Source organism: Thunnus maccoyii, chromosome 1, assembly GCF_910596095.1.
Source record: "Thunnus maccoyii chromosome 1, fThuMac1.1, whole genome shotgun sequence".
Classification (NCBI taxonomy): domain Eukaryota; kingdom Metazoa; phylum Chordata; class Actinopteri; order Scombriformes; family Scombridae; genus Thunnus; species Thunnus maccoyii.
In genome coordinates, this window is record NC_056533.1 from 239,759 (window position 1) to 264,614 (window position 24,856).

The window sequence follows — 24,856 nt, forward strand, 5'->3', positions numbered from 1 at the left end:
GCCCAGGGGTAAGGTGTCTAATTTTTTATGTTCGTCTTTATGTTTGTGAAACAGTCTAACTTGCATTAGACTAATCTATGAGCAAAATTAAGACTGGCTTAACACTACAGACCAGTCTAAAATACTTTTGTGACACCAGCCCCTGATGTCATAGTGAACAGTCTAGCTCTAACTTCATGAGTTAATTTAAAATACAAGTATAAATACAAGTGAAAGTTTTGGGAAGGTTTAAAGAAAGGCTGAAGCATAATGTCATTAGCTGCAGGACACTCTTGACTGAAAATCACAGGCTGAAAGGAGGACAGGGCTACAGGACCTCAGATGAAGTTTGAAAATGGTTGACAGCAGACAGGTGCTTCAAATAGAGTAGTGCTGGTTATTTTTTCATTTATTTTCTCATGACATTTATTTACAAAATCTACCATATCTGAATTTTAAATATTAAATATAATCCTAGATGTATTTTTGGTAAAATTATATCTGAAATATCTGTTTAAAATCAGAAAAAATGTCAAATGATCATTTTGGATTTATGGAATATATATGTTTTGAATAAAGTAAACATTTTGCAGCTCTTCCTGTGTGTGTGTGTGTGTGTGTGTGTGTGTGTGTGTGTGTGTGTGTGTGTGTGCGCGCGCGCGCGCGTGCGCGCGTGTGTGCGCTCACACACACATACACATTTGCTCCCTTTTTCTTCCATTACACACACACACACACACACACACACACCTGTGTGTATTTGCCTAACTTTTGCATGTTTTGTGCATGTGTCATATCAAGCACAGCGTTTGTTGCTATTATTACATCACATGTTACATCTTTTTTTACACAAATAGCTTTTATTTGTTGGAAATTGACAAAATTACAAAAATTAAAAAGTCTGAATACCTCAGTTACCAATGGATAGAAAACCAAACAAGTATGTATCTAGCATACAAACCATCTTTGAAACATTATCACACAGACATGGTATCTCATCTATTAGCCAACATTACGAAAATGCATTACAACATAGACATACATTTTTTATCATTAGGAGTACTAATGTGTTATTTGTTGCCTTGTCTAGATGCACCACCCAATCCAGATGAAGCCAGCCGACAGTGAGAAAAACAATGGTAAGGAGTTTTTATCATTACTGTCTGTTGTCTCTGTCCTTTCATACTAGCAGACAACTCTGTGTTGATTCCCTTGCTAATAATTATGATAACCCTAATAAAGCATATTACTCTAAACAGTCACAGTTATCTAAGTTTTCAATCTAATTAGATTTCTGAAACTGTTTAATGTCATCATTAACACTGGTGAAATGCTAATTGAGTGAGCGGTGCTGTTGCCAACCTGTGAGTTAATGAATATAGTTTGGTTATAGTTAATCTCAGTAGGTAGGTAGATCAATATTTGTCATACTTCAGTGACTACCACTGTTGTTTGTGACATACATCACAGGTTTTCTTCATTAGCCAGTATTTCATTATGGTGACAAAATTTCTTGATTTGTTTCTTGAGTCACTTATAGCAGGCATATGTAGTGATCTGAATGAGACAGAGGCTGTGGCTGGTTATTAAACAGTTAGACATTTAATACTACTTCTGTCTCTCTTGATGGGCAAAATGGCTCCTGTGCTTATAGCTGAGTATGATGCAGTTTGGTGTTGTCGTGCCATTTTGTCTGAAATATTCCCTATTTTAAAAATGACTTTTCATTATTGCATGTTTTTCTCCTTTTAGTAGATCTGAGCTGTGTCTATACTTATGTGGATACATCAGAAAATACTTTTAATCTCTGAAGTGAGGTTCCCTCCACCTGCTGAAAGACCAACACAATAAAGAAAGGGTTAAATTCCCTCTTCCTTTTTCAGTTTATTTTTCAAATGTATTCACTTTAAATAGCTGCATCATTCAGTTCATCCACATTAGTGTGGGCATGGCTTTAAACATTTAGAAAGTAAATTGAGCAAAGTTCCTTGCAGAACTCAGCTGTTAGGAGATATTATCCCAAACCTCAGTGATGTTTCAGAATTACTTTCAGAAGGCAAGTCAATATATATGGTGATGGCCCACTTTCTTTGATGGCATAAGTTACAAAAGAGCCACTATTAAACATATGTGCATGCTGAGTGTTGTAATGCACCATTTACCTTGACACAGAGCAGGTGTGTTTGATGTTGTGTTGTGCTGAATACAGCAGTGGAGGACAGGAAGCTGTTTATTGGAATGATCTCCAAGAAATGTAACGAGAACGACATAAGATTGATGTTCTCACCATACGGACAGATAGAGGAGTGCCGAATACTTCGAGGCCCTGATGGACTCAGCCGTGGTAAGGCATATTCTGTTCTTACACACACACACACACACACACACACACACACACTGAGTGTTCGGAAGATTACTTTTGAAATGTAATAGGTTACAGAATACTAGTTACTAGTGTAGGGTATCGTTTGAATTTTATCGATTCCGATTCTTGATTCCGATTCTGCTAATTGATTCTGGTTCTTGTTGATTCCTGGCTTCCACTCCAATATGGTAAAAAAAAAAAGAGAAAAAAGAGGTCAAATGTTAAGAAAACAAAAAGATCTTTATTCTTTTAAGTATTTACTTCGACTTTTATTGTTTCATTAAAATAAGTAAATTCCAAGTGAACGTTTTTAACTGAACATTATACTTTTGTTTTGAGTACTTGCTGTCTCATCTTTCCCTCAATACCATAGTGTGCTGTCACTGTCACTGTATAATTCATGGACTTGCACACGGTTCTGTTCAGGCTTTTTTCGGAGGTCCGTGGACACAAACATGTCACATGTGCACACTGGTAAACAGGGTTGCATCATGATAACTTTCCAGAGTTAAAATCAGAGAGTAAAATCCAGTCTGTGAATATTACAAACCGCTATACAGAGTTTTTTTGATCAGACTTTAAATGCCAAAATCTGTTACTCCAACTGGACTTGCTGGATCGTATTTCATTGTTTCACCGCTGTTACAAATCAATTGTTTTTCCTGTTGACTTGTTATCCAATCATGGAGAGGAAACGTTGCTGACCTTGTAAATGCCTGATTGTGATATTATTATTATGTTATTATATCAGTCATTATTCCATAGGCTAGGCTATCCATCTGATTAATTCAGATTATTGATGGTTTATGGATCTATGAAAAATGTTTAACTTCAGAGGTGCAAGAAACTGGGTTTGTGTGGCTGCTATCATTGCAATAACAGAGGTCACAAGTTAATCTAGCAGAGGCATTTTAAAACCCAAAGATAATATACAGTTGTTTTTGCTTCAAAATAGGCTGTGTGTTTGGGTATATAGGTAGTTCTCAAAGCCGCATTGCTCAGTGGTGTAGCACAATGTACTGCAAGTTTTCCTTTAGATTTAACACCTGGTGTCGAAACCTGGGTGGGGAGTTTTTATTTTGAAGAAAATACATCAAAATATGGTTAAGAATATTTCTGATCCCACAGTTTCATTGAACTCCATTAATCAGATGGATAGTCAAGTCTATGAAATTATGAATGATATGAAATCATAATCAGGCATTTGCAAGGTCAGCAACATTTCCTTTCTGTGATTTGAACATCTGCTGTCGCCATGAGAAACACCTGACAGTTATAAACAAAGGTAACAAGTTAACAGGAAAACCAGTTGATTTGTAACACCTGCACTTTAAACAGCAAGCCCCCACCAACACAGCCCCTTGTATTGTTTTACACAGTGCTGTTTTCAGTCTGAATGCAGCTGAGGAGATCCTGTATGTTGCTGAACAACAAGAAGTCGAAAAATGGTAAATGGACTGTACTTGTATAGCGCCTTTCTAGTCTTCCGACCTCTCAAAGCGATTTTACATTGCAAATCACATTCACCCATTCACACACTGAATGGGTACAGGGGCTACCACGCAAGGTCCCAACCTGCCCATCAGAAGAAACTAACCATTCACACACATTCATACACTGATGGCACAGCCATCAGGAGCGATTTGGGGTTAAGTATCTTGCCCAAGGACACATTGGCATGTGGACTGGGGGAGCCGGGAACCGAATCGCTGATCTTCCGATTGTTTTAAACTGGGATGTAAAGCTAAGTTGAGCACATACTGCCGAATGAATAGAGCCTGTCTAGATGTAGAGACAGCTCCTTGTAAGTCAGTAGTGTAGGCAGAAATCAGTGTGGGTGGGCACAGAGAAAATCAGGTGGGCCTAGCCTGTCCAAGAGCAATTATGCTTTATAGGTTTTGAAATGCATATGTTAACCAAAATAGGCCATTACAACTATACTTCCCTGAATGCACCACAGTTCAATCATACAAGCCCTATAGATCATCAGAGGTAATGTTATAGGCACCAAGATGAACATTAACCGCATCACATTAGCCTGGCAGGGTAGCCACATATTCACACACAGACACAACAGCATCATTGATCAAACGTATGGATAGAGGTACACCAGCACCAACATGACACTTGAACATAGCCTGGCACGGCAGCCACATAAACCACACACGTACACACACACACACACACACACACAGATGGTAGACACAGCAACATCAGCATACAATCCAGTTGTACACCCAACCAAATATATACCCAGTAAACAATAATATTGAAATAGGCAATAGGCTACTATAGTCCAAAATTGTAAATTAGCTTACTTTTGATGGTGGACAGCGGGAGATGACAGGGCTTGATGTTCAACACTGACATTATTTGATTATAGTCCAACGATTCAGTCAGTTCTTGGATGTCGTCACTGGAGAATCACGTGCTAAATCAAATGCTGCTGCTAACGGGGAAAGGGCTGAATTAGCAGCCACATTCATGAACTACATGAATGTGGCTGCTAATTCAGCCCTTTCCCCCCACTTGGCACTTGTTGAGGAGAAACTGATGCAGCAATAGGTGTCTGGGTTGAGAATGATGGCTGAACTTGAGCTGAATTCTCTTCCTCCTGCTCTTCACAACGTCTTTTTGTGACATGCTTAACCTACATTAAAAGCAACTAACTAGTGGAAAGTAGCCCTCTGTTCCTCTGCGCAATGCGTGGGCTGTACACTGAGTACAGCCCATGCTTGCCATCTGACCTTTGCGAAATGCACTACCACTCAAAAAGTCTAACCTATCATCATTATCTGGTGGCTTTGCTGAGTGTTGCCTCATGTTGTCTGGAAATAAGCCAAAAGAAGGCATTCCTGTATGGCGAAAAGGTGCAAACCAACAGAATGAATATAAGCTTTTTACCAAAAAGCACAAGAGCATATTTCACCTATTTTGGCTTCACTCCACTGGCTGCCCATCCATTTTAGGATTCATTTTAAAATGATTTTATTTGCTTTTAAAGTCTTGAATGGCCTAGCCCCACCTTACCTCTCTGAGCTGCTGCACCCCTACACTCCCAGCCACTCTCTCAGGTCAGCTGACCAGCTGCTTCTGACAGTGCCTAAAGCTAGGTTTAAGCTCAGAGGTGAACGAGCATTTGCTGTTGCAGCTCCAAAACTGTGGAATGGATTGCCGCTGCACATTAGACAGGCCTCCTCACTGTCTCATTTTAAATCTCTTCTTAAAACCCACCTCTTCTCTCTTTGATTTTATCTTATTTTATTTTATTTGATTTTATCTTATTTTATTTGATTTTATCTTATTTTATCTTATTTTATTTGATTTTATCCTATTGTGTCCTTCATCATTTTATTGTGTTCTGTTGTGCTATTTATTGTGTTTTTTATCTTGCTGTGCAGCACTTTGGAAACCTTGTGTTTGTTAAAATCATGCTATATAAATAAAGTGGATTAGATTGGATTGGAAATAGAATATATTCGAATGTAACCCCTTTGTAATCACGAACATTTTCATTAGTAACTGTAATTTAATTACACATTTTTTTCTCAGTAACTGTAACAGATTACAATCACATTTATTTTGTAATTCAGTTATAATACGCCGTTACATGTAACTAGTTACTTCCCAGAACTGCAGACACACACATACACACACATCACACACATAACTTGTTAATGCTGAGAGTGCTGCCAAATAATGAACATGCTTGTTAATTGAGGCTGATGTATTTAATTGGTGGCTTAATTCTTTTCTGTTTGGCTTACTATTATTTGACTTGAATCTTCATTACGTAAGGTTAGCTTGATGAAATCATTAATGACTGAATAACTTTGTGTTTATTGGAGTGATTTTAATATGGATTTGGTATCAATGTGATAATGTGCATTCACTTCTCACATACTTAGTTCATTGGATTAGCCAAAATTCCTGTCTGATTATTTTATTTGTCAAGTCTTTCTCATTAGATTTTACTATACCACAATATTTTATCCATCCCTAATTGAAATCAAGAAAACAACATAAAAAGTACAAACATCTAGATGACCTCCTTAAAAGAGAGATAGAAAAGAAGGCTACATTCATGAAAACAGAGAAACGGTCAGAGACCTCTTACAAGCTAAGAGACCCGCAGACCAACCAAATATTTTATGAATCAAAGGAATACTGTAAAAAGTTCCACTCTAAACCTCTGATAAAGACATCAGAAATGTGCTGAACTCTCTTAACCTGCTATCTATTTTAAAACCTGTTTTAAAACTATTCAGTTTTAATCCTGAATTGGTGGCCCCCAACTAATTTTAGAATCAGATGGATGTTAGTGGGTGGAAGCCGATTTAAGAAAGTAAACTTTGACTGCTTAAGCTGCTGCTGGAGGTAGACATTACTCTGAAGATCATATTTATACTAAAATGAAGCAGTGGCTGTTGCTATAAGTTTCATGAATATACATCATTCTGTCATAATTTCTGTATAAGACTTTTATGTAAGTGTTTTAGACTGTGTATAAACTTGAGCCAAACATGCACGCTATAAATAAAAAGAGAAAAGAATATACAGAACCTGAAAATATATCATCAGGAAAGTGGCATTTTAGCCGGAAGAGATGAATATATTATGCAAGAGGGGGAAGAGGACAATGATGACAGAAACTGGCAGATCAATTAGGCAAATCAATTGTTGAATTCAATTGTGTGTGTTAATTTTTTTCCTATTTTACATCACTTATTTATATCAAATGTTACTCAACAAAAATCTCCAGTGCTCTTGATAAAATTATAGACTTAAAAATGAACAAAAACAATAAAACATGATTTTTGGTTCCTGCTGCAAGTTCTGGTGCTTTTTAAAATGCTCCTAGCCTCATACGAGTGGGAAAGAGTCATGTATTAATCTACCATCATTTCTAACTAGTAGCCAATACTTTGTATCTGCCTGGTGAGCTAATGGTTAGTAGTAAATGACAGACACAGTTGTGTCAGATCCTAAAAACAATGGCAAAGGCCAAGTTTTGATCTCAGTGCAACTGATCCAACAGCTGATCCAAGATGCTTTAGAGCACAGAGAGAAATCACTAAAGAGAGGATGACAAAAAAGTAAAAAGTATTAGTTAAAAAGTAAGAGTACACAAAATACAGTAGCCTCAGTCTAATGCAGGAAATCAGGCAGAAATCAGGCACAGTTATTGGCAGCTAAAATTGTTGAAAATCCACTCTGATCCAAGTTCAGTGTTGGATAAAGATACTGATATGTTAACAACATAAATTTTCCCTCAAATAGATCTGTATGAGTAATGATACATTGTGTTTCTCTCTTTCAGGTTGTGCATTTGTGACATTCACAGCTAGACAAATGGCCCAGTCAGCCATCAAGTCCATGCATCAGTCCCAGACCATGGAGGTGAACTACAATTTCACACTAAACATAATATGTGAAGTGGTCAAATTGTGACCTTGATTTCAAAATTGCTGGATTATATTGTTTCTGTTCAAATATTACCAATAATTTGTATACCATATTTCAAAGCAGCAGAACTTTTTAAAATAATCATTATTTGACTTGCACTTAAATTGCAAATTTGTCTTAAAACAATCATCAGGTGACCATATGAACATAGAAAGAGGTTTTGCTTGCTATAATCATACCTCTTGTTCATACTGACCTGATGTTTAAATTATGTTTTAATCAGCATTTATAACAAGTTAATCAAGCTCAAGCCAGAGTATAAAAGATTTCCTGCATCTGTGTTTAGGGCTGTTCGTCACCCATTGTAGTGAAGTTTGCAGACACTCAGAAGGACAAGGAGCAGAAGCGCATGGCCCTACAGCTGCAGCAGCAGATGCAGCAACTCAGTGCTGCTTCCATGTGGGGAAACCTCACTGGGCTCAACAGTCTGGGGCCACAGTACCTAGCAGTGAGTGTGTGTTTTAGGGCCTCTATAAAATGTGATGATTAACCTATTGACAAAGCAATTTCACCAGTTTCACCGTGGCTTTCACTTCCACTTTGGCATGTTGTTTCTCATTTCTCCTCCTGGCTTTAACACTGACTGTGGAATCATCTGTGTTTGGTGTAAATGTGTAGCTTTACTTACAGTTGCTGCAGCAGTCAGCCTCCACAGGGAGTGCACTCAACAACCTGCATCCTGTATCAGGTACAGGTACACACACACACGCTTGGACATTCCACCATGACAGATCATGCTGTTATACGAGATCCAAATATGTGAATATGGATTTTTGGGTGAATAATAATCTCAGTCATGGCCTCTGGGTTTGGAAGAGGTTGGTGTCAAGGTGGTTTAATTATCAATCTGGATGCTAAGCAAGACCTAAAGAAGGCAATAGTTTACAATGCCCTGCCTCAAACTCATACATCCAGCAAACCCCAGGGGAGAACTCATCCTTGTATAATGTTTTTATGAACAATAGTGGTCAGAAGAAGCCATGGGGGGAGTCTTGAATGAATCTTTAAATGAAAATCTGCAGACTTTTGAGTTTGTACATGTTGCATTTGCCTTAAACACATTTTTATTTTTACCCGAAATATAAGACAAAAAATGTTAAAAAATGCTCAAATATGTTGTTGATATCTGTCTGCTAGGTTAGTCATTAGTGATTCTAACCTATCCCATGTGTGTATGTGTGTGTGTCTGTCAGGTCTTAATGCCATGCAGAACCTGGCTGCCTTAGCAGCAGCAACTGCCACACAGGCCACGCCCACAGGCTCCAGTGCCATGACAACATCTAGTAGCCCATTAAGTGCACTAACAAGCTCAGGTAAAAAAGTACTACAGTACACATAGTCTGAAATCAGTCAGAAATATATAAACTTAGCACAAAAAGTAAGGAAATTAGTGTTTGGTAGATTATTTCTTTGTTGTAACAATGCTTCTTGGCAATAAATTTTATACCGTTGGAAAGCCTGTTTATTTCCTTTTTAAATAGTGCCACATTTGTAAGTAACATGCATTTGTGGGATGAGCAGCAGAGCTGAGTATGTGGCTTGTGTCCATGAAAATTTGCCAAATTTTCTCTGAAAATGCCAAACAGCTTATTCTGCCATTGACTCTTGTTTGGCGGATTGGATGATTGAAGTTTGAAGAAACAAGACATATTGGCAATTTAACAATTTATTCATCTAACAAACAGGAGCCTCAGTAGCATGTGGAAGAACCATACACAGCCACAACAGCCTGGCACCTCCTCCTCATGCTGGTCACCAGCCTGGTCACACACTGCTGTGGGATGGCATCCCATTCTTCAACCAGCATTTGTCGCAAGTCAGCCAACGTGGTTGTGTTGGTCACTCTGGCATGAACAGCACACCCAAGCTGATCCCACAAGTGTTCAATGGGGTTGAGGTCAGGACTGCTGGCAGGCCATTCCATCCTCTCCACTCCCAAATTCTGGAGGCAGTCTCTGATAAACCCCGCTCTGTGGGGATGGGCATTGTCATCTTGGAGGATAGAGTTCGGTCCCAGACTGTGGAGATATGGGATTGCCACTGGTTGCAGAATCTTATCACAATATCTCTCTGCATTGAGATTGCCTCCAATGATGACAAGCCTCGTTTTTCCAGTGAGGGAGATGCCGCCCCACACCATCACACTGCCTCCACCAAAAGATGTTACTCTATCGGTGCAGCAATCAGCATGGCATTCTCCACATCTTCTCCACACGTTGACCCTACGATCCAACTGCTGTAGGCAGAATCTGGACTCAATGCTGAACATAACGTTCCTCCACAGCAGTGTGTGACCAGGCTGGTGACCAGCATGAGGAGGAGGTGCCAGGCTGTTGTGGCTGTGTATGGTTCTTACACACACTATTTAGGCTCCTGTTTGTTAAATGAATAAATTGTTAAATTGCCAATATGTCTTGTTTCTTCAAACTTCAATCATCCAATCCACCAAACACCAAACAATGTCAATGGCAGAATAAGCTGTTTGGTATTGGCAGATAAGATTTGGCAAATTTTTCATGGGCACACGCCACATACTCAGCTCTGCTGCTCATCCCACAAATATATATATTATATATATATATATATATATATATATATATATATACACACAAAGTTTAAGGTTTTCCTCAGATTGGTAATATTCCTCTTCTTTTAATAGAGATAGTGTATCATATATTTTAGTTTGTTGTGAAGTCAAAATGATGGTGTGAAAATGTTGACATTGCTGGCGTCTAACACACAGATTGTAGCACTGTAACACGGTGGTGTCTAATATTTTCCAGTTGTGTTTATTGTTTTAACATTGACACTAAATGTTCCCCCTGAGCAGGCTCCTCCCCCACCTCCAGCAGCACCTCCTCAGTGAACCCCATAGCTTCTCTTGGAGCCCTGCAGTCTCTGGCTGCTGGTACTGGAGCTGGCCTCAACATGGGCTCCCTGGCAGGTACTAACCCTAAGCTGGACCTGTGCTTGTTGTCTGCACAGGTCCAGCTTAGAGACTGAAAATTTCCTCTGATTAGATTACTATGAGGCAGTATACTAGATGTAAATCTTTCTCTTAAACGCAGATGAGGCTATTTTGTGAATGTGATGGTGTGCTGATGTTAGCTTCCTGTACGTACCATTAGCCACACCTGTCGGCATATTGCCACTCTTAGTAATCTTATGCTGTCAGTGCAATGGAAAGAAATTGCACAGAGCCTACAAGTATGAAGGCAAAAGTAATGCCTCACTCAAACTTCCCACACATGTTCATAATTTCACATAGTGGGCTGTTAAGTTGCAGGAACAGTTTATTTATGAAAACACTGTTAGAACACATGATGTACTGAAATAAAATCCCAGTTATTGTGTAATCCCTGTCAACATGCAGGCTCAACAGTAATTTACTCAGAAGTTAAACCTTTAGCCTATAATGTGTTTAAGTTTTCCAAATTCTTATATTTAATTTGTCATGTAACGCATCTTTGAGTCGACAGAGGCTTTAATTGACCTTGTCTGAATGAATAGTGCAGGGGCAGCTGTGGCTCAGGAGGTAGAGCGAGTCGTCCGCTAATTGGAAGATTGGCAGTTCGATTCCCGGCTCCTCCAGTTCGCATATCGTGTCCTTGGGCAAGATACTGAACCCTAAATTGCTTCTGATGGCTGTGCCATCACACATACAAGGAGTGTATGAATGTGTGTGAATGGTTAGTCTCATGGGCATGTTGGGACCTTGTATGGTAGCCCCTGTACCCAATCAGCATATGAATGTGTGTGAATGGATGAATGTGACTCGTAATGTACAAAGAGATTTGAGTGGTCGGAAGACTAGAAAGGCGCTATACAAGTATAGTCTATTTACCATTTACCATAATAAACAGTGAAACTGATATCAGTTCTTCTTTTCAGACTATTGTGTTGAACTCAACATCACTTTGAATCATAAGAGTTCACATTTCCACTCATGTCATTTTTGTTTTCTTGTAACTCTGATGCAGGCATGGCAGCACTTAATGGCAGCCTTGGCTCTGGAGGCCTGTCTAATGGCTCAGGAAGCACCATGGAGGCACTGAGCCAGGCCTACTCAGGCATCCAGCAGTATGCTGCTGCTGCCCTCCCTAGCCTGTACAACCAGAGCCTGCTGTCCCAGCAAAGTGTCTCAGCTGCAGGCAGCCAAAAAGAAGGTGGGTGCTGTGGATTGGGTGTGGAAAGAAGGAGATGACATGGTGGGTGGTAGAAAGTACAGATGGAATGATCAGAGGATTTAAAAAAGCTGTAAAGAGAGCGGGGGAGCTCAGGATTCTTTACTAAAACCAGTTCTGGAAATTGACACATTTTACTTGAGTGAACCTCTTGTAAAGACATTCAGCACATAATCACCTGTAGAAAACATGTTTCTTTAGTCCAATTCAGTCCAGTCTCCATTCATGTTGACCAGACATTAAGGCAAACAAAAACCTTATTGATACATGAAAAGGTTTGAGAGCTGCAGGCTAAACTGTGAGTTGGAGTTTGAACTACTTCTCCTTATATGCCTTTTTCATGTAACTGACTTGTTCAAATAGATAAGATAAAAGAAAGAAAGCTAACCATAAGTAACAGAATCCAATCATACACAGTTTTGAGTGATGGGATTCTCCAGAGTATTTAGTGATACCTGGTTTAAAATGACTTGTTCAAATAGATAAGATAAAAGAAAGAAAGCTAACAGTAAGTAACAAAATCCAATCATACACAGTTTTGAGTGATGGGATTCTCCACAGTATTTAGTGATACCTGGTTTAAAATACTGCCGTTGGCAGGCTGCTAGAGATGTGTGTGCTGTGTGTTGGTCTCACCTTCTGCTAAGGATTCTATCTTCTTTTAAATCTGCGGCATCAGCCAGCAACAGTCGCAGCACTGGTAAGACGCCACTATGCTTTTAACAGCTCCACTTTAAAACAAGCTCAAGTCCATAACAGATGGCTTGCCCCCCCATTTGTGTGTTAATGGTAGCCCTTCTCCTGAAGTCTGCTCACTCCTATTGTTTGATTTTTTTTAAATTAATCCTTTATATGAAGCAGCTGTTATTGCATTTGTTGAAGATGTAATTTGATCATGACCATATTTTGAAGAATTAGATGAAATTTTTTGAGTCATTGATGAAATTGTTCAAATATCACTGTGAGTAATATTTGTGTGATTAGTAAAACAGACTTAATGATGTGCAGGTCCAGAGGGTGCCAACTTGTTCATTTACCACCTGCCTCAAGAGTTTGGAGACCAGGACCTGCTCCAGATGTTTATGCCCTTTGGAAATGTCATCTCTGCTAAGGTCTTCATTGACAAACAGACAAACCTCAGCAAATGTTTTGGTGAGTTCACAGAAACTGCTGTACATAAGCCTGCACAAGATCAGTTAAATATTTGAGTCAGTCCCACCAGCATCTTGCAGTGTTGTGTTGCAGTTGTTGTAACTGACTCTGCTGCAGCTTCAAAGATTTTGGTGTATCACTGTATTTTAGTGTATGTAAGTTTCAATTTGGAAGGTAAATGTGAGCATTTGGTACTAGGAAAATGAACATTTGACACTGATACACAATGTCAAATGTTCATGTTACAGTTATTGTGGTCAACAATATCACTAAAGGTATTGTAGCGTGTATAGTAAAACCCGACCGATACATAGGCAGGACAATTTTATCAGCTGATTTAAACTATTGCAAATCAATCAATATCGGTGTTTATAATGATCGATAAGTAACGAAAAATTAAAGTAATGGAAAGCCAAAGATAGGTGTTTGAGCTATTTTATCACCAGTGTCACTATTGCATAGTTTGTACAGACAGCACTGTGACTCTCTGTGGCACTCGCTGATGGTAACACACTAATCCCGGTGAATTCACTGAACACATCACATTCAGAGCAGAACAGAGTTGGCGTTTGGGTGTCTGTTATGTGACTTCATAGTAAGATGGTCATTTGTTATTGAAGTGCATGAATTGAATGATAATAAACCATGCTCCCTCATTTGACCTTATTGTATAGGCTAAGTAATCCTCACTGCAGTTGCATCAGTCATGCCTGGTTTTGCTACAGACAGCTGTGGTCAGTCACCTCCTCTCATGACTCACAGCACAGCAGTTGAGTGGTGTAAAGCCTTGTGACAAACCTGGTTTCACATTTATTTGTGAAACAGTCAGTAAGAAAGTTCTAGTGAGTAAATGAACAGCAGCCCTATCATTTTCTGTTGTCAATATAACTATGACAGATGCTATAAAACACACGCTTGTAGTTAATCTGTTGTGAAATTAGTTCCCTAGTTAGCCATAAAGCTAGCTAATGTTATGGCAGTAGAGTGAAGGTAGCTAATGAGTTATTAACATGTTGCATTATACTGATTCTGCCAAACTGACGGAATGGTAAATATATCCATGACTTACATTTCAGTACGTGTTAGTACAGTTAGTGAGTCAGTGCTTTGGAAACACGTCTGATTTTCACCAGTGAAATGAAACTGACAGTTTGTCCAAAGTTTAAGGCACAGTGCCTTTTCAGAGTTACTGAACCCCTCAGCTAATGTCTGATCATCACAGTACAGAACAGACTAGAACTGTAATATTAGAGGGATTATTAGGCGGAAAAAAAACACAATAAAATGTGTGCACATTGAGACAAGTAAATGACAGTGAAAGCTGGATTCAGTTGTTGTTGGTCTTGTTTCTGCAGCAGCTTTTTTTTAAACTGCACCTGACACTGTCAACATTAATAGTGATTACAAAATGCTTGTCTGTTGCTTGTGTTGTATAGAAATAAAAGAGTGCTGGTAAATGGATGAACTGGATAAATTAATACATGAAAATGAAACGGTCATCGGTGTCTATAAAGTAGAACCCTTGCTTACTAGCCAATTATAATGATAATAAAACAATAAAACAATTAATAATAAAAGTGAAGGTTATTGGTGCAGTTGCTGTTATGTTTTTGACTGTGGCTCAGGAGGTAGAGTAGGTTGTGGCACTAATCATGGGGTTTGCAGTTTGATCCCCAGCTGGGTAAGTCAGGGTCAATTCATCACATTTGGATCGCTTCGTCATAGATATTTATGAAACTTGGCATGCTGATTTGGTCATTTTAAAAACCCATGGAACCGAAATTGCACTTGTCTCAGATCGCTATTAAGGGAGATATGGGCTAACAAAGTTTGAACTAATTAGTGTGACATTTATCTTCAGATTCATGATTCCACCCATGTTGTATTTCTTTGAGCACACTATCTAGTGGCCTGTAAGCCCATCAAGAAAGTGTTGCATTGTAATTTTGCATATGTCTGACCATACACTGATCAGTAACTGCTGTTCAACAACATTGTAAGGAATTAGTGATGTGATGCCACTTCAGATAAGTAATGACGTCTCAGCAACAACTCAAAAACCAAAGACTTTCTGGAGGTGTTAATGACATTTTAACCTAACTTTGGTGAAAATTTTTACCCTTTTTTAAAAATAAGTTGTTTTTAATTCAACTTTCAAGACTATAATCACTCATAACACTGTTACTTTCCATTTTGGGGTTAACATGGCAGACAGTAAAATATAGAGCTGGAAAAGGGCTTTAAAATGATATGAGAACCATTTCTCTATGACCTATGTCAAGGGAGATATGGCAAGTCAAAGTCATAGAGGCACGCTAATTAGTTCAGACTTTGTTAGCCCACATCTCTATTAATAGTGATCCAAGACAAGTGCAATTTCGGTTCCACAGGTTTCTTATATGACCAAATCAGCAAGCCAAGTTTCATTAATATCTATGATGATGCGGTCCAAAAGTGTGATGAATTGACCCAGACTTACCCACCTAACACTGTCCACATGTCAAAGTGTCATTGGGCAAGATACTAAACCTCAAATTGCTTCCGATGATCAAGCAGCACCTTGCTTGGCAGCTTGCTGCACTTTGAATAAAAGCACTATATAAATGCTGCCAAAACATGTTTATTTTTCAACCACATAATGTCATACTAAGTACGTATCTTTTTTAGAACCGTTCAATAACTGAATGTATGAGATCCTTATCAAAAATGTGTATGTTACGAGTTTCTGTCAAAAATGAATATTGGCTGATGTATCGTTATCAGATTTTTAAAATCCTGTATTTAAAATATCAAAATTGGCATCGGCCTTAAAAATCCTGGCTTTAATCTATGTAGTGAACATACTGTACTATTCACAGTGAACATGGGCTGGACATTAAATTAATTAAATATATTTCCAGACACTAAGTTGCTCTTTTGTTTCTTTGGAGCTGCAGGGACTCCAATATTAAAAGATTTACACACACAAAAGAGTTGAGTTATTTACAATGTTAACACATAATGAACACTGAAAAGATAAAATGTGATGCACAGGCGAATAAGGGAGAGTGACATGGATAACAATGTCTAATCAATTATAAAATTAATGATCATAATATGTTTCCTTCTTTAGTCCTGACACTCTAAGACTTAATAATAATCAAAGGTAGGAGAGCAAGAGAGTGATCAATGACTGAACCAACTTAGAATATGAAAGTAGGCCTATGCAAGATTCAAATATGGAAAATACATAAAGATTTCTTTGACAGTTTAGTGATGCTACTCCTGGAAGAGTTGAGAATTAGATTATTTCTGGTAAGATCTTGGAACACCCCATGAACAACCTATAATGCATGGACAGTGCCAATCATGATATTCATTAAACTTGAACATAGTAAAAGTACTTCACACCATGTTTTCCATAGAAGTTTATTAAACCTAACAAACACAAACAAATCAACATATAATATACTTATATACGTATTATTATTATTATTATTATTATTATTATTATTATTATTGTTGTTGTTGTTGTTGTTGTTGTTGTTGTTGTTGTTGTTGTTGTTGTTGTTGTTGTTTTATTTGCAATAATTCCTGTAATTGTCAGATTGCACATTCCTTGATGGACTATTTAAAGCTATCCTCTGTTGCCATTCTAAGTGTCTGTGTTTTCCCTCCAGGCTTTGTGAGCTATGACAACCCTGTATCATCACAGGCAGCCATCCAGTCAATGAATGGTTTCCAGATTGGTATGAAGAGGCTGAAGGTGCAGCTGAAGCGCTCAAAGAATGACAGCAAGCCTTACTGAAGGTGCTGAGGCATGACAGACTTAGTTAGGAAGGGTGATGTTATGGTAAGTGGAGTATGAATAACCAACTAAGACTGGTCCACTCAGAAACTTGTCTGTGCATTACAGGGTGACGTCTGCTGCTCTGCCTTTTCTGGTCATTATCACATGTCCAGGCAAAGAGACACATGAAGCTACATGCAAGGGTTTTCAGGCCAGACTGGATTCTTCCTGTGCTCTGTTGTGATTTATGCACTTTGTTTTCCTTTTAGCCAATAAGAGGAACAGGTGTATTTTCATTTAAGTTGAAATGTTATCAGTTTGCTGTGGTACATAAACACATATGAGTTGATTGTTAGGATGTGTTGCACATTGACAGTTAGGTGCCGAAATCCACCTGTTTTTTACTTCTGGTTCACCTTCCTTTCCACCACCCAGACCCAGCATAAAGCTTCTGAAAGCAGGCAGCAGCTGGAAAAGACAGAGTAACATTTGATTAGGAAAAAGTTTTCTATTACATTTTCTCAAACCACAATGTATGCTTTTATCATTCTTGTATTAGGAATCTCTATTATCTCTTGAAATGGGGAGAGATCACATACTGTACACCTAAATTAGTTTTAATATTCTATCACCAAAATAATCAGAAACTCAGATTGTTCATGAGGAGGTGCCTCCCCAAAACATGCAGTTTGGATTTTAACATATTTGTCCTCATTGTAAAAAACATATGTGTGTGTGTTAGTGTTATGATGGCAGATTATAAGTCAGTGACTGTGTGACAGTTAAGCAGCCTCTGTTGATGCTGTGAAGAACTTGTTCCTGTTCTCTGGTGTTTCAACCCTGAACTAAAATCACTGAGGTTGGGTTTAACCTCCAGCCCATCACCTTCGTGTTGACAGAGGGAGAGAGGAGCTGTTGTATTGAGATGGCTGTCTCTGTTATCTGTTCTCATCTGAGCTGTGTGGTCCGACAGGATCCACGTGTGTATGGATTGTGTTGTTTACAAACTAATACACACACAGACTGGAATTGATTTCTGTATGACGTGGATATTATACTTCTGTCAAGCAGTACTCATTGCTTTTATTGTATTTTTCTTTATCTGGAGGTTAGTAAAACAAAATAATTCTAATACAGTTGAAAATGCATTTAAGTATAGACTTTTCTAGAGGACTAAACTCGGCATGTTTTGGTGGCGCTCCTCCTGTGCTGCTGCACTCTGAGTCAGAAGACGGGCTGATGTGGCTGTTGAAGCCCAACTGCTGGCTGTAACTAGCAATACTGTGAAGTTTGGCTATAAGACCAAACATCATGGACTTATTCCACTCATCTTAATATCCATAAGTGTGTCTAATGCAAATGTAATGATTTGTATAAAGACATTTCATGTTTTTAGTTAGTTTCTACTTTGAATCCAGGTGTTTTGTAAAAATTCATCAACGTCCCTCAGCTACTGTCCTGCTAGCTAGCGGCTGGCTAATCTATAGAGGGCTATACCACTATGTCTTTCACTGAATATCTTCTGTGATTGGAGAATTCATATAAATGTCAAATTGCTTCAGACAAACCTGTAAGTTGCTTATACTTCCAAGAAATCATGTTTTTTTTTTTTTTATAGAACTAGGAAGTGAGGCAGTTGTTGAGATGTATATTGAAAACTATTATGCCTTTTCTATTTTTATATAGGTTTTATACTTCTCCTGTGTGTTGGGGAACTATTTATTGCCTAAATTATTTATCTGAATTGAAATTATTTTGAAAGACAAATGTGAAGTCCAACAACTCAATTTGATCTCCTGGTGTGTGTCCTCTCCTTGCCTGTTAAGTGTTGCTTCATTTTGGTGATGTGTACCATGTGTCAGAGTAGCATGGAATGTGTGTGTAGGATCCATCAGTGCTGCTACAGACTTCATAGAAGCCCCTTTCTGTCACACATGCATTCATCTGAATAAATCTCTCATTTCCCAAAAACCCAGGGAGCATAGTTTATTCTAAAAGTTGACTTCAACATGTGCCTGTTGGTCCTGTCTTACAATATGGATAAATAGTCATCTTATTTGAGTTGTTGACAACTGTGCACCAGGGGAAGTCCTGGACCTATTTACTAGAACTAGTTTTAAAACGGATTCCAGGTCCACGTCCAAAAACATGACGGCCTTCAGATGACCAAGGTGCTCAGAGAATCTCTCATTGCTACAGGGTCATTCATGTAAAAGCAGCTGAAGATCACTGTGTTTTGTGTAATATTGCCCCATTTACTTTATGTTATGTGAGACATTTCTTGGTATGTAGTAGACAAAAGCATTCTTGCGCAAAAATCACGATTTTATATCAGGGACTTTTCAGTGACAGCTAATCCAGCTGTGTTGTGATTTAAGACCACGGTTTGATTCTAAATCTAAAGAAAGCATAAAATGAGCTGTCACCTGTGATTTAAAGGCATACTATGCAGGATTTTACTAAAAAACAATGTATAGACTCATGCAAAAGTAATCCCTCTCAATCATCGCTTATGATCCACTACGCTTCTGGGTGTCAACCTTTAGGCAGTGGGAGTGTAGCCTCTAGCCAATACCAGCATGCAGGGTATGAAGCTGGGACTCGTAGTGTAGCAACCAGGTTTCAACACTGTTTTTATCTGATTCAGTGTTTCCCCTGATTCTTCTATCTCCCTCCTCTGCTGTGTGCAGAGTGCTGTTCCTCTGCTGTCGCTGTGTCTGTTTGACCGACACAAATACATGCAGAGCAGAGAGGGGGCATGTTATTGGTGCTTTAGAACGTAACCGCTGTGAAACAATCAGAAAATAACATTTTATTACTCTGATTCATGGCTTTGTTCTTGTCAGTACCACTGCATGACTACTGCTATCTCTCTTTCCCTCATGAGGCTGGGGAGGGACCAACTTTAAAAGCTGTGTGTTTGCAAACACCAACTGACAATTCCTGCATAGAATACCTTTAATAGCTGTGAGATAGTTTCATAGATTTATGGCTTTGCTGGGATTATCCAAAATAAAACTTTCAAATGTACAGTCAAATCACGTTGTGGGGTCAGACCTGAGGGTCTGCTCATAGAATTGGTGGACAATATGTAGAATATCACCTTGAAAATGGAAGTTGCCAGGAAAAAGCAGGAGGCACATGAATTGTCAGATGGAATAACAACATGAAAAGACAAAAGTAACATCTAACTACAAATCATGTAGACTTTACATTTTTACTGACCAGTTTCAAATACATGCTAAATGGTTTTTGATTTTCAGATATAATTTTCCCTCTGTTCCAGGCAACTATTGGTGTCCATTCATTTCTTTATGATATGAAAATCAAATGGCACACTATTGAAACTGAAACTGTTGAATCTTACAGAAATGGATGGAAACTAGTGTCTGCCTGAATGGTAGAAAAAGACCATCCACAAATCTAAAACACAGCAACATGTTATGCACAGTGGTTAATGGAATACTACTGGTATGGTACTTAAAAGACCTTTTTGAAAATCATTGTCCAAATTCACTGACACATTCAGTCATTTGGAAACAGATGACTTGAAGTAGCATGTAGTATTGACCATTTTACGTTCTTTTACATTACATTCTTAGTTTGTTTATTGCATCATTTAAATGTCAGTTAACAATTTCTAATAAGTGATTATAACAGACAAGATTATTCTAGGCACTCTCCGGCCATCATATGTGTAACATGTTTAGATAGCGTAATAGATTGAAGCTGCTGGCCCAGAACTCTGGAGGCCTGCTCTGACCTGCATGTTGTCACTGACTTTGTGTTGGCAGATTATTTAGGCTGTCATATGTATGTGTTGCTCTGCTGCTATCATCCCCCTCAGTTCTTGGTAGCATGTGGCTTATCTTCACGCTGTCCCGACACTGACTGCTGAGTGTTTAGACTGTTATCAACCCCCACACAGGGGAGATCATTCTTGGTTTCTTTTCTCTCTCCTGTCTGTGTTCCATTGCTGTTTAACCTAGGTTTGTCTCCCTGTTGTGTTTTTCTTTTTGTTGTTTCTAGATCTCTTCCTGTTTGCCCTAGCATGTTGATGTGGCGTCACAGTTCATCGTCCAGTCCTTGTCTTCTGCGCTTCTCTGATGCTTCCAATTTCACCTTTGACCTTGTGTTTGACATTGATTACCAGGAGGTTTTGTTTTGTTGTTTCCCATAAGTCCTTTGTGCTGCCAATAGGGGCACTAGAAAGACTGCCACTGAACATGTTTAAAAGTTACATTATTACAAGCATAAAAGAGAATCTATTTTTCTAGAACTGACTGGCATACAGTAACCACTAGATTTTTGCAAAATCAGTTTGACACGAGTATGACCTTTAACTTTGTTTTTTTCTCTTGTGTTGTCAAGCAGTCCTCCCAGTGCCCCATCCTCCAGTTTTGTTGTGGTTTTTGTGTGAAAGCAGGTAACCTGTCTTTAGACACTGTTTTTGAGTGCTGGTGTGTGTCTCCTAAGTTAGAAAAACCTTTCGAGCAAATTAGTGATCACATTTTGTTAGACATTTGTAATTTCATTCTAAGCTAGCTAAGGGTTCACCTTGGGAGTTCTATTTGAGTGATGTTATGAGGAGGTAACATTTACTGATCAGTTGTTAATTTCAACCTGTTGGCTGACCATCACAACCACATGATGCTGTTATGCTCTTTTTTATGTGGAGAATCAGCCACAAACTCCACAGAAGAGAGGCTTGTTTTGTCGCATCAAAGTATATTTAGTATGCATGTTTTTTTATATCTGCACTGAAATTCATGGCAAAATGTGATCTAGTTTGTGCTGATTTAAAAATGATGAATAAACTGGTGCCAAATGTTTTGCTCAATCAGTATTTTCCCCTTCCAGTGGACTTGCTTCACTGGTCAGATTAGTTGTAGAAGCAGGGGTTGATTGGTGTGGCAAGTGGCATCATGTACAGCAGGTTTTACTGAAGAACTGACTCAGGCTTGATGTTAAGTTGACTGGTTGAGATGTTAAATTAGTTGTTTTGTGTGGAACTATGCAGATCCAGAGTGCTCACACACCAATATCAAATACAAGTGCCCTACTCATAAGCAGTGGTGTGTATACTGTATGTGTTAGTGTGTAATCATTGAATATAAACCAGAGACCTTTCAGCCTACTAATTTAGCCCGTAGTCTGTCTGTTTCCCTGACCAGTGGACCAATGTTGTGGCTACCAAGTGTGATATACAAGTGTAAAGTTAAAAAGCCAAAAGCTGTCATTCACTCATCATCTCATCCTGCTTGAATATTCAATTTAACTTTATTTTGCAGTTTCCTACATTGTCCTAGAAAGGAGCTGAAATGTAACTGTAAATTCATAGGAGGGCTCCTGGAAAGACCTGGGTAACTCAGTACTAACTGAAGGGAAAATGGAAATGGGTTCAATTGGTATTCTTTTAGTCAGAGCACAGCAGATCAGCTAAACATGCAAAAATGCTGAAAAAACAATTCAATTCAACATACATTCAACATACATTATATAAAACTTCCAATAGTAAATAAATAAATAAAGAATGATTATTAATTAACTGAACTCAAACTCAAATAACAGTCTTATAATTTGGTCTCTCCAGGAAACTTCATAGTAAATTTAGTTTGAATTTTTAGGAAATTACAAACCTGTTAAAATAAAGAATTCTCCAAATACATACTTAAAGGACCATAACATTGTTTCAGTAGCAATTAAAAATTGTACTTTATGAACAGGTTCTCCCACAAACCGTGTTTTCATAGAATAAAAGAAACCTAAGTTCTCAAATGTGTGTGTTTCCCAAATACAAGCAGACATGCCAGAACTTACAGGAAAAAAATGCAGTCTAAAGGTGGCAGACGTATGATTAAAATCAGTGATTAAAATCAGAAATTGTCTTATTAAGAAAAAAAATCAAAAAAACAATATTATGAATCAGAGCAGACATTTGATGCAGATTGACAGTTTTTGACTGAGACATTTTAGTGTATACCAAAAAAAGAGAAAAGGTTTGATACCAGGTTTGACCACTTTACTACAAATCATGTATATATTTCATTACTACCAATTTTCTAAAATGGACCATCAATCCATTTTCATACATTATGAAAATCAATGTAAAGATACTTGAAAATTTCTTGACCTGGCTCATCCATCCTGTGTGCTTTAATAGTTGTGTGAGATATGTTCAGTAATGCAGGGCAAACATTTTCAGCACTTATAACTGCATTACAACACATTGGTAACGCCACATGAATGGCCATGATTTTCATTGGTTTATTGCATAACTGAAGCATGTCATGTTGACTCTACCTGCTGCCTGGAAGGCAGCTATGGAGCCCAGGAAGGAACATGGAGGGAAATATTGTAATCATGTAAATAGTAGCTGTGTACGGGACAATTTGAGACTCCTCTGATTAATAATGCACAAATAATTTGTTTTAATACTCCCTCTGACACTGACATTTTACCTGTACTTGTGTTAAAAAAGGATGAATAGGACCTTCATATCAGCCGCACATTGTATTTAGACAAAAATGAACTTTTTCAATAGATAGTTTTATTTTTTATTTTCTGTTACAGCAGAATCCTGCTGATTGAGATTGGTGAACACATTACATTTGTTACTGCACATAGATATTTCGATCCAAAAGAGTCCGACAGATTGGCCAGGCTGATATAACTGGCTGGTTTTAGTTTATCACATATATCTTAGTATCAGTGTAGAATGCAGCCAGTAGATAACAAAAAATGTCAGAAGAGAACTGTCAAAGATATGTTTGAGGTTATTTAGAAACAGTCTCTCTATTGCATAGTTTGTCCACCAGAAAGCTTTGACAAGTTTATGTTTAAGCTGTGAAACATAGGTGTAGATTTGGTTATGGAAAAGTAGGGACATGTCTCTGCAAATATGTTCAACAATCTCAATCAGTTATCATTTTAATTCCTATAGTGTTACAAATAAGGTCTAAGCAGAGTTGTCGAGTGGGTTTGTTTCTTGTATTTTAATTAGGAGTGATAGTAAGATATGGGGGATACCTGACATGATGATCTGGCAGCATTGTCAGCTAGCTCCAGCGCTGGCAGCAGAGTCTGTCAGATGACATCACAGAATTGAATATGGTCCCAGCAAACCGTATTGGGTAGGGTACAGGAGCCACACAATTCTGTTCTTATTCGACAGAATGCAACTGAAAAAAACAAATCGAGAGGTTAAATAAAAAATTAAAATGATAAAATCATTAATAAGAAAAACAGAGTCTTGCATGGTCTCATCTGAATATTCTTAAAAGGTAAAACTCTGCAAGTGAACTGATTTGATTGTTTTGAGTTGTGGGTGTCATGTCTTTGTTGAATATAACATCAGTTAGTTTTGTGTCTACATTTCAGGAGTTAAGTGTTGGTCAAACATCAACCAATGTTGTAATGTCAAGCAAAAATACTTAACATTACAACAAAAGGCATATGAAGGAAGAAATCAAGTCTTAAAAAAAAAGACAGAACTTATTAAGTAACTTTATTTATATAGCACCTTTCGAGAGACATCACAAAGTGCTTCATAGAAGAAATAAAGAATAAACATACATACTGACATAAAACACAACAAAAACAGAATTAAAGAGAAAAAATACATAAAGGCAAGTCTAAACAAATTAAGCGTGTCCACACTTTACAGAGGAATTGAGTCTTAATTAGACTCTACTCCAAGTTTGTCAGCCCATTATATCCAGGCTATGGTTAAATTACACATATTGTAGTAGTATTGTTATTTTTCTCAGAACAGTTGATGATCCATGCTTTCATTTAGTGGTGTGGAGTTTAACTACAACATTACAGTTTTTCCACTATTTTTAAACATCTAAAAATTCTCTGTCTCTCTTTTAGTTACCCAATAAACTGCTCCATTGGTGATTCCCAGATGACTTGGAAGTGCATTGATCTTTGTGTAGA

General features: G+C 38.0%; 1 protein-coding gene across 14 annotated transcripts in view; it reads left to right on the forward strand.

Annotated features, from left to right (window-relative positions):
* celf1 (cugbp, Elav-like family member 1) overlaps positions 1–24,387 on the forward strand; it is a 137,556-nt gene extending 113,169 nt beyond the window's left edge. For 11 of the 14 annotated variants that reach the window (XM_042417724.1, XM_042417731.1, XM_042417740.1 and 8 more), the window contains 10 exons: positions 1,070–1,118; positions 2,189–2,323; positions 7,665–7,744; positions 8,097–8,258; positions 8,429–8,498; positions 9,004–9,123; positions 10,641–10,754; positions 11,791–11,976; positions 13,003–13,146; positions 16,806–24,387. In XM_042417724.1, coding sequence (XP_042273658.1) covers positions 1,070–1,118; positions 2,189–2,323; positions 7,665–7,744; positions 8,097–8,258; positions 8,429–8,498; positions 9,004–9,123; positions 10,641–10,754; positions 11,791–11,976; positions 13,003–13,146; positions 16,806–16,933 — 1,188 coding nt within the window. In that variant the 3' untranslated portion in view covers positions 16,934–24,387. The remainder of the gene's footprint in view (positions 1–1,069; positions 1,119–2,188; positions 2,324–7,664; positions 7,745–8,096; positions 8,259–8,428; positions 8,499–9,003; positions 9,124–10,640; positions 10,755–11,790; positions 11,977–13,002; positions 13,147–16,805) is intronic. The other 3 variants (XM_042417758.1, XM_042417791.1, XM_042417694.1) reach the window with 2 other exon arrangements.
* Positions 24,388–24,856: the final 469 nt, after the last annotated feature.